This window comes from Epinephelus fuscoguttatus, linkage group LG22, assembly GCF_011397635.1.
Source record: "Epinephelus fuscoguttatus linkage group LG22, E.fuscoguttatus.final_Chr_v1".
Taxonomy (NCBI): Eukaryota; Metazoa; Chordata; class Actinopteri; order Perciformes; family Serranidae; genus Epinephelus; species Epinephelus fuscoguttatus.
This window is the reverse complement of record NC_064773.1, coordinates 435,755-448,818: the sequence shown is the minus strand read 5'-3', so window position 1 is coordinate 448,818 and position 13,064 is coordinate 435,755. Positions and strand designations below refer to the sequence as shown.

At 44.1% G+C, this 13,064-nt stretch overlaps 1 protein-coding gene across 1 annotated transcript; it reads left to right on the top strand.

Annotated features, from left to right (window-relative positions):
* Nucleotides 1-389: 389 nt before the first annotated feature.
* wnt16 (wingless-type MMTV integration site family, member 16) lies at nt 390-12,823 on the top strand. Its single transcript, XM_049566627.1, has 4 exons — nt 390-751; nt 11,215-11,441; nt 11,690-11,979; nt 12,095-12,823. Exons 1-4 carry the CDS (start codon nt 660-662, stop codon nt 12,551-12,553), a joined length of 1,068 nt encoding a protein of 355 aa, XP_049422584.1. The 5' UTR covers nt 390-659; the 3' UTR covers nt 12,554-12,823.
* Nucleotides 12,824-13,064: the final 241 nt, after the last annotated feature.

The following is a 13,064-nucleotide window of genomic DNA, read 5'->3' as shown; positions in this document are numbered from 1 at the left end:
TGTGATTTAAGTGATTCACTTCACATGTAATTTAACTACCAACATCTACACCAAACTTCACTCATCAAACCATTTTAAATGTTAAATTAATTCTTTGGATAAACTGATTCATTTTGTCAATCATGACGTCACCAGTGTCAAATCAACAGACGAATAATGATGCAGGCAGAGCAGAATTCACCACTAACTCCCATCAACTCATAAAATATCTGAACCTCAGTCCTACATTTTAAACTTAACATCACAAAGTTAAATTGACAGAAATCTGAACGGACTTTGGTTTGGTGTTTTGGGTCCTGCAGTGTTCTGTCATTGGTCTGACCCTGAGCACCAAACTCCATTCAGAAATCAAACACTTTAAAGTTTTCTCACCTCGGTATAAAACTGTCCTCAGTTTGTCTCTTTGATCCTTCTGTCCGTCCAATGAGCGTCCGGCTGTGACGTCAGATACCGAATATGATTCTGGTCCAATGAGAATCCTCTGGGACTCGGACTGGTCCGCTCGGCTCCGCTTCTTCTCCTGCAGAGCCCAGACTGTCTCCAGGAGAGACTTCATCGCCATCGTCATCATTAATGTCCCTCTGAGACCAGGACTCGGTATGAGACAGACGGACGGATGGACAGACTGAGACCCGCAGCCTCACATAGATGAAGAGGTCATGGAGAGACGGAGCTGTGGAGTCCGACACATGTGCACTCTGAGCCTGCTGCTGGTCTCCGTGTGTCCGCTCTGCTGCAGAGCCTCCTGGATGTGAGTATCAACCCGGACCCGGACCCGGTGCCGGATCCGCTGCGCGCCGCTTTTACGCACCAAACTCCTTTACAGAAACATTCAATTTAAGCAAACCAGCTCCTGCACACAGCTCATAAACCGTCTCCATCAGGATCCAAACAGTCTTTGTCCGTAAAAACACAGAAACAAACTGAATCTATCCTGTGGATCACATGGATCACATGGATCAGGGTGTGTTGGTCTGATCTCAGCCGGACCCGGAGCGCGCCGCTTTTACGCACCAAACTCCTTCACAGAAACATTCAATTTAAGCAAACCAGCTCCTGCACACGGCTCATAAGCCGTCTCCATCAGGATCCAAACAGTCTTTGTCCGTAAAAACACAGAAACAAAGTGAAGTTAAAAAAAAAAAATCTGTCCTGTCGGTCCAGATGGACCTGGTCTGGTCTGGTCTGGTCTAAAGCTTCCTGTGTGTCTGCGCACATTATAATTCTCTCCGCACCCGGTCCTGGAGAGATGATCTTAAATCTGACCTCCATCAAATCTGTTCAATGTTTAATAAGTTATCAGAAACGAGTCCGACAGCTGGATGTTGAGGTGCCCGCGGTGTGGATTTATGAGCCTCCTCAGGCTCTCTTAACTCAGCAGGAGCTCTGCTGAAGACAAACTACATTTCAAGGCCTCCCCGAGAGTCTCCTCCTGCAAACGCCTCCTCACATTGTTCTTTAGTTTATCAACTCTGTCTGAAAGTCACACAACGTCTCAGGAGGAAACACTGACAATATGGTGAACTGGTTTATTCATTTGGACACGAGCTGGAGGCCGCGCGCGCGCGCTACGCAGTTAACTGGAGGTCTGAAAAATAAATAAATAAACAAATAAATAAATGATCAAACGTGAAATAATCTTTCTCTTCACGTGCAGCCCTCCACGTGCAGCTGTTTGACACAGCCCGTTTTACACTGGTTATTTCCGGTTTTATAAAGGATGATGATGATGATGATGATGATTCTGTTTATTACGTCATTGTTTTAATGATTATTTGGCGCCTGATTTTTTATTTATTTAACCCCAAAGTCCCAAGAGAGAGCTGACCGAGAGCAGCCAATCAGAACACATTAAAATCAGATGTAATAATCTGATTTTATATTCTGTGTGTGACGACAGGAAGACTTTATATTCTATTTTATTCTTTTTAAAGAAATGTCCATTTTAAGGCTTGTTGTGTCTCTGATCTGTTCGACACTATAAATATTATAAATCAGTGCATCATCAACTCCTTAACTCTGCGCATGTGCTTTAATAAACATTCAGTATTTCCCTTCAAATGAAAAATAATAATGACTTTAACAAAAAGTCACATTTATTCACAGCTGATATAAAACTGTCTGTTTGATTTAATAAATAACTAAATAAATAATAAACCCGGTTTGTTTACGGTCCAGGTCTGTCCCAGTGTCACAGAGTCAATAACACAACCTGTCCTCGTCTGTTCATCTGACAAACATTAAAAGTGATTTGTATCTGTGTTTTGTTTTGTGTCCACATGTCCACACTGAAAGACATGGACACATGACAAAGACACGGAGACAAACTGCCTCCTGTTGAACTCCGTCAGTGACAGGAAATGTTTCTCACAGAGAAAATAACCTGCACAGACCGATGAACACACCAGGAGACAACAAGTCTTCTGATCCATGTGGTGACTCGTCTGTCGTGTTGTTTACTGAGTCCACTCAGAGACATCTGTAAAATATGTAACTGACACTTTTTATCTTTATCTCAAAGCTCCTTTAAAGCAAAACTTAAATCTGAACCAGGTTTGAATATTAAGAATTTATCAAACAAATACAGAATATATCTGTCTGTGAGCGTGTCTGGGCTGAAATATGACTTTACTGCAAATACACGTTCAGATGTGACGAAGACAAATTAAATGTTCACTGATGTCAAATTTATCTTCTGAGCCCGTCTGGAACAGACTAGAAAGAACTTTATTCATTTCAAATGCAGCTGTCCAGCAGCTCAGGATAAAATAAAATATGTTAAAATAAAGTGAGGGCACAAATAGACATTAAATTAAGATGTAATTCTTCATGTTCTGTAACTCAGCTGTTTCACACAAAATCACAATTATTTCAATAAAATCTTTAATTTATTCTTCATTATCCTCCCTTTATTCTTCATTATCCTCCCTTTATTCTTCATTATCCTCCATTTATTCTTCATCCCTTTATTCTTCATTATCCTCCATTTATTCTTCATTATCCTCCCTTCATTTTTCATTGTCCTCCATATATTCTTCATTATCCTCCCTTTATTCTTCATTATCCTCCATTTATTCTTCATTATCCTCCATTTATTCTTCATTATCCTCCCTTTATTCTTCATTATCCTCCATTTATTCTTTATTATCCTCCATTTATTCTTCATTATCCTCCCTTTATTCTTCATTATCCTCCATTTATTCTTTATTCTTCATCCATTTATTCTTCATTATCCTCCCTTTATTCTTCATTATCCTCCATTTATTCTTCATTATCCTCCATTTATTCTTTATTCTTCATCCATTTATTCTTCATTATCCTCCCTTTATTCTTCATTATCCTCCATTTATTCTTTATTATCCTCCCTTTATTCTTCATTATCCTCCCTTTATTCTTCATTATCCTCCATTTATTCTTCATTAGTCTCCCTTTATTCTTTATTATCCCCCATTTATTCTTCATTATCCTCCATTTATTCTTCAGTATCCTCCATTTATTCTTCATTATCCTCCATTTATTCTTCATCCATTTATTCTTTATTATCCTCCATTTATTCTTCATTATCCTCCATATATTCTTCATCCATTTATTATTCATTATCCTCCCTTTATTCTTTATTATCCTCCATTTATTCTTCATTATTCTCCATTTATTCTTCATTGTCCTCCATTTATTCTTCATTATCCTCCCTTTATTCTTCATTATCCTCCATTTATTCTTTATTATCCTCCATTTATTCTTCATTATCCTCCCTTTATTCTTCATTATCCTCCATTTATTCTTTATTCTTCATCCATTTATTCTTCATTATCCTCCCTTTATTCTTCATTATCCTCCATTTATTCTTCATTATCCTCCCTTTATTTTTCATTAGTCTCCCTTTATTCTTTATTATCCCCCATTTATTCTCCATTATCCTCCATTTATTCTTCAGTATCCTCCATTTATTCTTCATTATCCTCCATTTATTCTTCATCCATTTATTCTTTATTATCCTCCATTTATTCTTCATTATCCTCCATATATTCTTCATCCATTTATTATTCATTATCCTCCCTTTATTCTTTATTATCCTCCATTTATTCTTCATTATTCTCCATTTATTCTTCATTATCCTCCATTTATTATTCATTATCCTCCCTTTATTCTTTATTATTCTCCATTTATTCTTCATTATCCTCCATTTATTCTTCATTATCCTCCCTTTATTCTTTATTATCCTCCATTTATTCTTCATCCCTTTATTCTTCAGTATCCTCCATTTATTCTTCATTATCCTCCATTTATTCTTTATTATTCTCCATTTATTCTTTATTATCCTCCCTTTATTTTTCATTATCCTCCATTTATTCTTCATTATCCTCCCTTCATTTTTCATTATCCTCCATTTATTCTTCATTATCCTCCATATATTCTTCATCCATTTATTATTCATTATCCTCCCTTTATTCTTTATTATCCTCCATTTATTCTTCATTATTCTCCATTTATTCTTCATTATCCTCCATATATTCTTCATCCATTTATTATTCATTATCCTCCCTTTATTCTTTATTATCCTCCATTTATTCTTCATTATTCTCCATTTATTCTTCATTATCCTCATTTATTATTCATTATCCTCCCTTTATTCTTTATTATTCTCCATTTATTCTTCATTATCCTCCATTTATTCTCCATTATCCTCCCTTTATTCTTTATTATCCTCCATTTATTCTTCATCCCTTTATTCTTCAGTATCCTCCATTTATTCTTCATTATCCTCCATTTATTCTTCATCCCTTTATTCTTCATTATCCTCCATTTATTCTTCATTATCCTCCCTTTATTCTTCATTATCCTCCATTTATTCTTCATTATCCTCCATTTATTCTTCATTATCCTCCATTTATTCTTTATTATCCTCCATTTATTCTTCATCCCTTTATTCTTCATTATCCTCCATTTATTCTTCATTATCCTCCATTTATTCTTTATTATCCTCCCTTTATTCTTCATCCATTTATTCTTCATTATCCTCCATTTATTCTTCATTATCCTCCCTTTATTCTTTATTATCCTCCATTTATTCTTCATTATTCTCCATTTATTCTTAATTATCCTCCATTTATTCTTTATTATCCTCCCTTTATTCTTCATTATCCTCCATTTATTCTTCATTATCCTCCATTTATTCTTCATCCCTTTATTCTTCATTATCCTCCATTTATTCTTCATTATCCTCCATTTATTCTTCATCCCTTTATTCTTCATTATCCTCCATTTATTCTTCAGTATCCTCCCTTTATTCTTCATTATCCTCCATTTATTTTTCATTATCCTCCATTTATTCTTCATTATTCTCCCTTCATTTTTCATTGTTCTCCATATATTCTTCATTATCCTCCATTTATTCTTAATTATCCTCCATTTATTCTTCATTATCCTCCATTTATTCTTCATTATCCTCCATTTATTCTTCATTGTCCTCCATTTATTCTTCATTATCCTCCCTTTATTCTTTATTATCCTCCCTTTATTCTTCATTATCCTCCATTTATTCTTCATTATCCTCCATTTATTCTTCATTGTCCTCCATTTATTCTTCATTATCCTCCCTTTATTCTTTATTATCCTCCATTTATTCTTCATTATCCTCCATTTATTCTTCATCCCTTTATTCTTCATTATTTTCCATTTATTCTTCATTATCCTCCATTTATTCTTCATCCCTTTATTCTTCATTATCCTCCATTTATTCTTCATCCCTTTATTCTTCATTATCCTCCATTTATTCTTCAGTATCCTCCCTTTATTCTTCATTATCCTCCATTTATTTTTCATTATCCTCCATTTATTCTTCATTATCCTCCCTTCATTTTTCATTGTCCTCCATATATTCTTCATTATCCTCCATTTATTCTTCATTGTCCTCCATTTATTCTTCATTATCCTCCCTTTATTTTTCATTGTCCTCCCTTTATTCTTCATTATCCTCCCTTTATTCTTCATTATCCTCCCTTTATTTTTCATTGTCCTCCATATATTCTTCATTATCCTCCCTTTATTTTTCATTGTCCTCCATATATTCTTCATTATCCTCCCTTCATTTTTCATTGTTCTCCATATATTCCTCATTATCCTCCCTTTATTCTTCATTATTCTCCCTTTATTTTTCATTGTCCTCCATTTATTCTTCATTATCCTCCATTTATTCTTCATTATCCTCCCTGTGACCAGTGGATGTGAGTGATCTGTATCAGCAGCTCAGTGCACTGTGATGTCTTCTGGTATAGTTAGTTTGCTGACATATACGTAACAACTAATTTGGCCAATATCTATATATCCACTTTTCCCCTCCTAATGTCAGTGATCATCATCAAGTCTCTGCTGCAGATGAATTAACATCATATTATGCACACAAACTGTGATGGTGACAGCCCACCAGCAGGTGGAGACATGAAACGCTGTTCAGTATCTGTGATATTCAGTCATTGTGCACAACAAGAAAAAACAGTCTGTCGGCTGATCCTGACAGTTCATTTTAAAGCTGATATCAGCTGATACTGATGACGTGCTGATGTTATCATTCATCCCTAGTTCTCATACTCGTACTCGTCGTCCTACACTTATCCGGGTCCGGGTCGCGGGGGCAGTCTGTCGGCTGATCCTGACAGTTCATTTTAAAGCTGATATCAGCTGATACTGATGACGTGCTGATGTTATCATTCATCCCTAGTTCTCATACTCGTACTCGTCGTCCTACACTTATCCGGGTCCGGGTCGCGGGGGCAGCAGCTTCAGCAAAGAAGCCCAGACAGTCCTCCTCCCAGCCACTTCCGTCAGCTCTTCCGTGGGAACCCTGAGGCGTTCCCAGGCCAGCCAGGTGATGTAATCCCTCCAGTGTGTCCTGGGGCGGCCCCGAGGTCTCCTCCCGGTTGGACATGCCCGAAACACCTCCCAAGGGAGGCGTCCAGAAGGCATCCTTACCAGATGCCCGAACCACCTCAACTGGCTCCTCTTGATGTGGAGGAGCAGCGGCTCTACTCCAAGTTCCTCCCGGATGTCTGAGCTCCTCACCCTATCTCTAAGGCTGAGCCCAGCCATCCTGCGGAGGAAACTCATTTCGGCCACTTGTGCTCACGATCTCGTTCTTTCGGTCACTACCCAGAGCTCGTGACCATAGGTGAGGGTTGGAACGTAGATCGACTGGTAAATCGAGAGCTTCGCTTTCTGGCTAAGCTCCCTTTTCACCACAACAGACTGGTTAAGCGCCTGCATCACTGCTGACGGCGCCCCAACCCGCCTATCATTCTCCCGCTCCATCCTACCCTCACTCGTGAACAAGACCCCGAGATACTTAAACTCCTCCACCTGAGGAAGGACCTCCCCCCCGACCTGGAGTGGGCAATCCACCCTTTTCCAGCTGAGGACCATGGCCTCAGACTTTGAGGTGCTGATTCTCATCCCAGCCGCTTCACACTCGGCTGCGAACCGCCCCAGCGAGAGCTGGAGGTCACTGTTTGATGGAGCTAGGAGGACCACGTCATCCGCAAAAAGCAGGGACAAGATCCTCCCGTCACCGAACCTGACACCCTCCACCACTCGGCTGCGCCTAGAAATTCTGTCCATGAAAGTTATGAACAGAACCGGTGACAAAGGGCAGCCCTGGCAGAGTCCAACCCTCACCGGGAACAGGTCCGACTTACTGCCAGCCACGCGAACCAGACTCATGCTCCTTCGGTACAGGGACTGGATGGCCCTTAGCAAGGGGCCACCCACCCCATACTCCCGGAGCACCCCCCACAGGATGCCCCTGGGGACACGGTCGTAAGTCTTCTCCAAATCCACAAAACACATGTGGACTGGTTGGGCGAACTCCCATGCCCCCTCCAGCACCCTGGCGAGGGTAAAGAGCTGGTCCACGGTTCCGTGCCGGGATGAAAACCACACTGCTCCTCCTCAATCTGAGGTTCAACTGTCGACTGGACCCTCTTCTCCAGCACCCTGAAGTAGACCTTACCGGGTAGGCTGAGGAGTGTGATCCCCCTGTAGTTGGAACACACCCTTTGGTCCCCTTTCTTGAAAATGGGGACCACCACCCCGGTCTGCCACTCCAGAGGCACTGCCCTCGATGTCCACACAATGTTGCAGAGGTGTGTCAGCCAGGACTGCCCTACAACATCCAGAGCCTTGAGATATCCAGGACGAATCTCATCCACCCCCGGGGCTCCGCCGCCTCAGAGTTGCTTCACTACCTCAGCAACTTCTGCCCCAGAAATTGGACAACCCGCTCCCGAGACCCCTGTCTCTGTTTCCTCACTGGAATATGTGTTGGTGGGATTGAGGAGCTCCTCAAAGTATTCCTTCCACTGCCCGACAATGTCCCCAGTTGACGTCAGCAGCTCCCCGCCCCCACTGCAAACAGTGTGAGCAAGTTGCCGCCTTCCCTCCCTGAGGCGCCAGATGGTTTGCCAGAACCTCTTTGGAGCCGATCGATAGTCTTCCTCCATGGCCTCACCGAACTCCTCCAACGCCCGAGTTTTTGACTGTGCGACTGCTGCTGCTGCGCTCCACTTGGCCCGCCGGTACCCGTCAGCTGCTTCCAGAGACCCACAGACCAACCATGCCCTGTAGGCCTCCTTCTTCAGCCTGACGGCTCAGATTACCACCATGACTGGCCCCAGCGGCCTTGCAGCCACAGCTCACAACCACCGCCTCGACAATGGCAGAGCGGAACAAGGCCCATTCGGACTCAATGTCCCCCTCTGCCCTTGGGACGCGGTCGAAGCTCTCCCGGAGGTGGGAGTTGAAGATCATCTGGACAGGTTCTTCCGCCAGGCGTTCCCAGCAGACCCTCACGTTTGGGCCTGCCAGGTCTGCGCGGCGTCTTCCCCCACCATCTGATCCAACTCACCACCAGGTGGTGATCAGTTGACAGCTCTGCTCCTCTCTTCACCCGAGTGTCCAGAACATATGGCCGCAGGTCAAATGATACAACTACAAAGTCAATCACTGACCTGCGACCTTGGCTGTCCTGGTGCCACTTGCACCAATGGACATCCTTATGTTTGAACATGATGTTAGTTATGGCCAAACTGCGACCCGCACAGAAGTCCAATAACTGAACACCACTCGGGTTCAGATCGGGCAGGCCGTTCCTCCCAATCACGCCCCTCCAGGTCCCGCTGTCATTGCCCACGTGAGCGTTGAAGTCCCCCAGCAGAACAATGGAGTCCCCGGTCGGGGCACTGTCCAGCACCCGTCCCAGGGACTCCAAAGAGGGTGGGTACTCTGAACTGTTGTTCGGCACGTAAGCACAGACAACAGTCAGGACCCGATCCCCGACCCGAAGGCGCAGGGAAGCAACCCTTTTGTCTACCCGGGTGAACCCCAACGTACAGGCAGAGAGTCTGGGGGCTATCAGAAAGCCCACCCTGGCCCTCCGCCTCTCACCCGGAGCAACTCCAGCAAAGGAGAGAGTCCAGTCCCTCTCAAGGACTTGGGTTCCAGAGCTGGAACTATGTGTCGAGGTGAGGCCAACTATTTCTAGCCGGTAGCGCTCAACCTCTTCTACAAGCTCCGGCTCCTTCCCCGCCAGAGAGGTGACATTCCATGTCCCAAGAGCCAACTTCTGTAGCCGAGGATCGGACCGCCAAAGCTCCCGCCTTGGTCTGCTGCCCAATCCACATTGCACCGATCCTACATCCCTAGTTATAATGCAATATTAATTTTATACATATATAGGCTACCATTAAACCTCAGTTAACAGCCTTAACAGGCGATTATTAGCTTAAACCCCTGAACTCACCAGGCCTTCATTAGAGATAGGCCTTTATTAGAGACAGGCCTTTATTAGAGACAGACCTTTATTAGAGACAGACCTTTATTAGAGACAGGCCTTCATTAGAGACAGACCTTTATTAGAGACAGACCTTCATTAGAGACAGACCTTTATTAGAGACAGGCCTTTATTAGAGACAGACCTTCATTAGAGACAGACCTTCATTAGAGACAGACCTTTATTAGAGACAGGCCTTTATTAGAGACAGACCTTCATTAGAGACAGACCTTCATTAGAGACAGGCCTTTATTAGAGACAGACCTTCATTAGAGACAGACCTTTATTAGAGACAGACCTTCATTAGAGACAGACCTTTATTAGAGACAGACCTTTATTAGAGACAGGCCTTCATTAGAGACAGGCCTTCATTAGAGACAGACCTTCATTAGAGACAGACCTTTATTAGAGACAGACCTTCATTAGAGACAGGCCTTTATTAGAGACAGACCTTCATTAGAGACAGGCCTTTATTAGAGATAGACCTTTATTAGAGACAGGCCTTCATTTATCGTAATGTGTCACCACACGGGGCAGTAAAGAGTTCTTTATGTGACAGTAGTTACCTTCAGACTGTAAAATGTTCCTGATGTCTTATTGGTTGTGACGTATTTAAACCAGAGATACTGGATGGAGCGAGATATCCCATTCAGCTCACTTCCTGATTCAGTGACGTCAGCGCCACGCCCCCGTAGGAGACTTGCGGCAGCTCTGAATGTATTGTCGTCAATGAGGAAAATGAACATGATCACAATTTATGGTCAATTCTTTCGCCCTGTAGTCACTAAAGTAAATATTGGGTTCGTTTTCCACAAGCCACACATCTCACCAACATTCTGACACTAAAGCTGCATTTTTCATCCGCACAGATCAAGAGAAAGTTAACTTTGTTTGAGCCCTGTCCGTCTCAGAAAACAAGTTCTCGTGAAATCTTGTTAAACAGGCGGTAAAATCACAGTTAGCTTACAAACAGTTATTTACTGCTAGTAATAAATAAAAAATGCCCAAGCTTTGTGCAGCAATAGGCTGCAATAATAGGAAGAATGTATTTTCATTCCACCTGCTTCTCCATCCGCATACACAGACATCCACAGAGCCTCTGTTCAACACGGTGGTAGTGGGGGGGGGGGGACAGGCTCTGATTGGAGGGAGAGCTAACCACGCCCACTTAGGAGACAGGAAGAGTAACTGTTTTCTAAACATTGGATAAGCCTACGGTGGGGTATCTCCTTTATCCAGTATCTCTGTTTAAACCCTGTCCCCTGTGATGCAGTGTGTTTATGCTCCGCCCCCTGTGATGCAGTGTGTTTATGCTCCACCCCCTGTGATGCAGTGTGTTTATGCTCCACCCCCTGTGATGCAGCAGGTTTTATAAGGTGTGTTATTGTCCTCAGGTGGTTGGGCGTGACCTCGGCGGGCCTCCCAGAGCAGCGGGGCTGTTCTGACCTCCCTCTGAGCCACAGACAGCGAGAGCTGTGCCGTAAGAAGCCCTTCCTGCTGCCCAGCATCCAGGACGGCGCCCAGCTCGCCATTGCCGAGTGTCAGAGTCAGTTCAGACACGAGAGGTGGAACTGCTCCACCACAGAGCAGCCGTCAGTGTTTGGATACGAGTTAACCAGCGGTGAGGAGCGTCAGGAGGTGTTGACTGACTGTCTGTGTGTCTGTGTGTGTGTGTGTGTGTCTGTGTGTGTGTCTGTGTGTGTGTCTGTCTTCTTCACTCGCCCTCAGCTGAGTGCAAACACATTTAGTTTGATCTTAAATTCATATCTGAGGTTCTTCCTCCTGGTGATGTGTGACATCACTGTGATGTCACCCCGACCCTCTCTGATGTCACTCTGACCCTTTCTGTCTCTCTCTCTCGTCCTGTAGGAACCAAAGAGACAGCGTTTATCTACGCGGTGATGGCGGCGGGGCTGGTCCACGCCATCACACGCTCCTGCAGTCAGGGGAACATGACGGAGTGTGGCTGCGACACTCGGCTGCAGGGCGGCGGCTCGCCGAAGGAGGGCTGGCACTGGGGCGGCTGCTCGGATCAGGTCCAGTACGGCATCTGGTTCAGCCGCAAGTTCATCGACAACAGTGTGAAAAACACGTCGACCAGCAGAGGAGGGTACACGCTGAGCACCTGTAACCAGCACAACAGTGAGGCCGGACGACAGGTGACGCCGCCGCCGCCAACAGCAAACATGTGGTCATTTTTAAATTCATAAAATAACATGGTGTTTGTTGTTGATCAGACTCTAAAAGGTGACGTCTCCGCTCTCTGTCCTTCAGGCGATCGTCAGGACAATGTCCACGCACTGTCGCTGTCACGGCATCTCCGGCTCCTGTGCGTTGAAGACGTGTTGGAAGACGGTGGCGGCGTTCGAGCGTGTGGGTGTGTACCTGAAGGAGCAGTACGAGTACAGCGTTCAGGTGTCGGACCGCTCGAGGAGGAAGACGAGGAGGAAGGATCGGCACCGCCTCTCCGTCGACATGCACCAGCTCATCTTCTTCAACAAGTCGCCAAACTACTGTGTGGAGGACCGGCGGCGGGGTATTGCTGGCACCAGAGGACGCCGCTGCAACCGGACGTCCACGGGCTCGGACAGCTGCGTCCTACTGTGCTGCGGCCGAGGGTACAACACGCATCTGGTGAGACACGTCCAACGCTGCGAGTGCAAGTTTGTCTGGTGCTGCTACGTCCGCTGCCGCCGCTGCGAGAGCATGAACGACATACACACCTGTAAATAACAACAGGGATTAAAGAAGACAGGAGACAGACGGGAGCCTTTAAGGACAAACTGACGCGTCATGTTTGGACGGACGTTACTGGACTGTCCTTTAACCCACTGGGTACGTTTCTATGGAAACGAGCTTTTTAAAGTGATGATGTCATCACTGAATGGACCAAATAAGGAGGATTAGAAAGACATTTCGGTTCACGTGGACCAACGCGTCTCATCCCAGCTCATCAAACACCACCGCTCTGTCAGAGGACATACACATCTCAATGTGACGTTCAGGGACGGCGTGTTGATTTAAGCTTGTTACACATGTTGTGTCTTTTCAAAATAAACTTCAGTTTTCACAGGAAATGTTCAGTTTCTGCTTGTTACTCAGACTCTATCAAAATAAAGTTACTCTGTAAGTGAAACACTTTGGGTCTCGTTCATGAAACGTGAGCAGATTGAATTTGTGTGTAAACTGTTGTCAGAAGGAAATTTATTCATCATGTTCGTCGCTCCGATGTTTTTATAGGAAT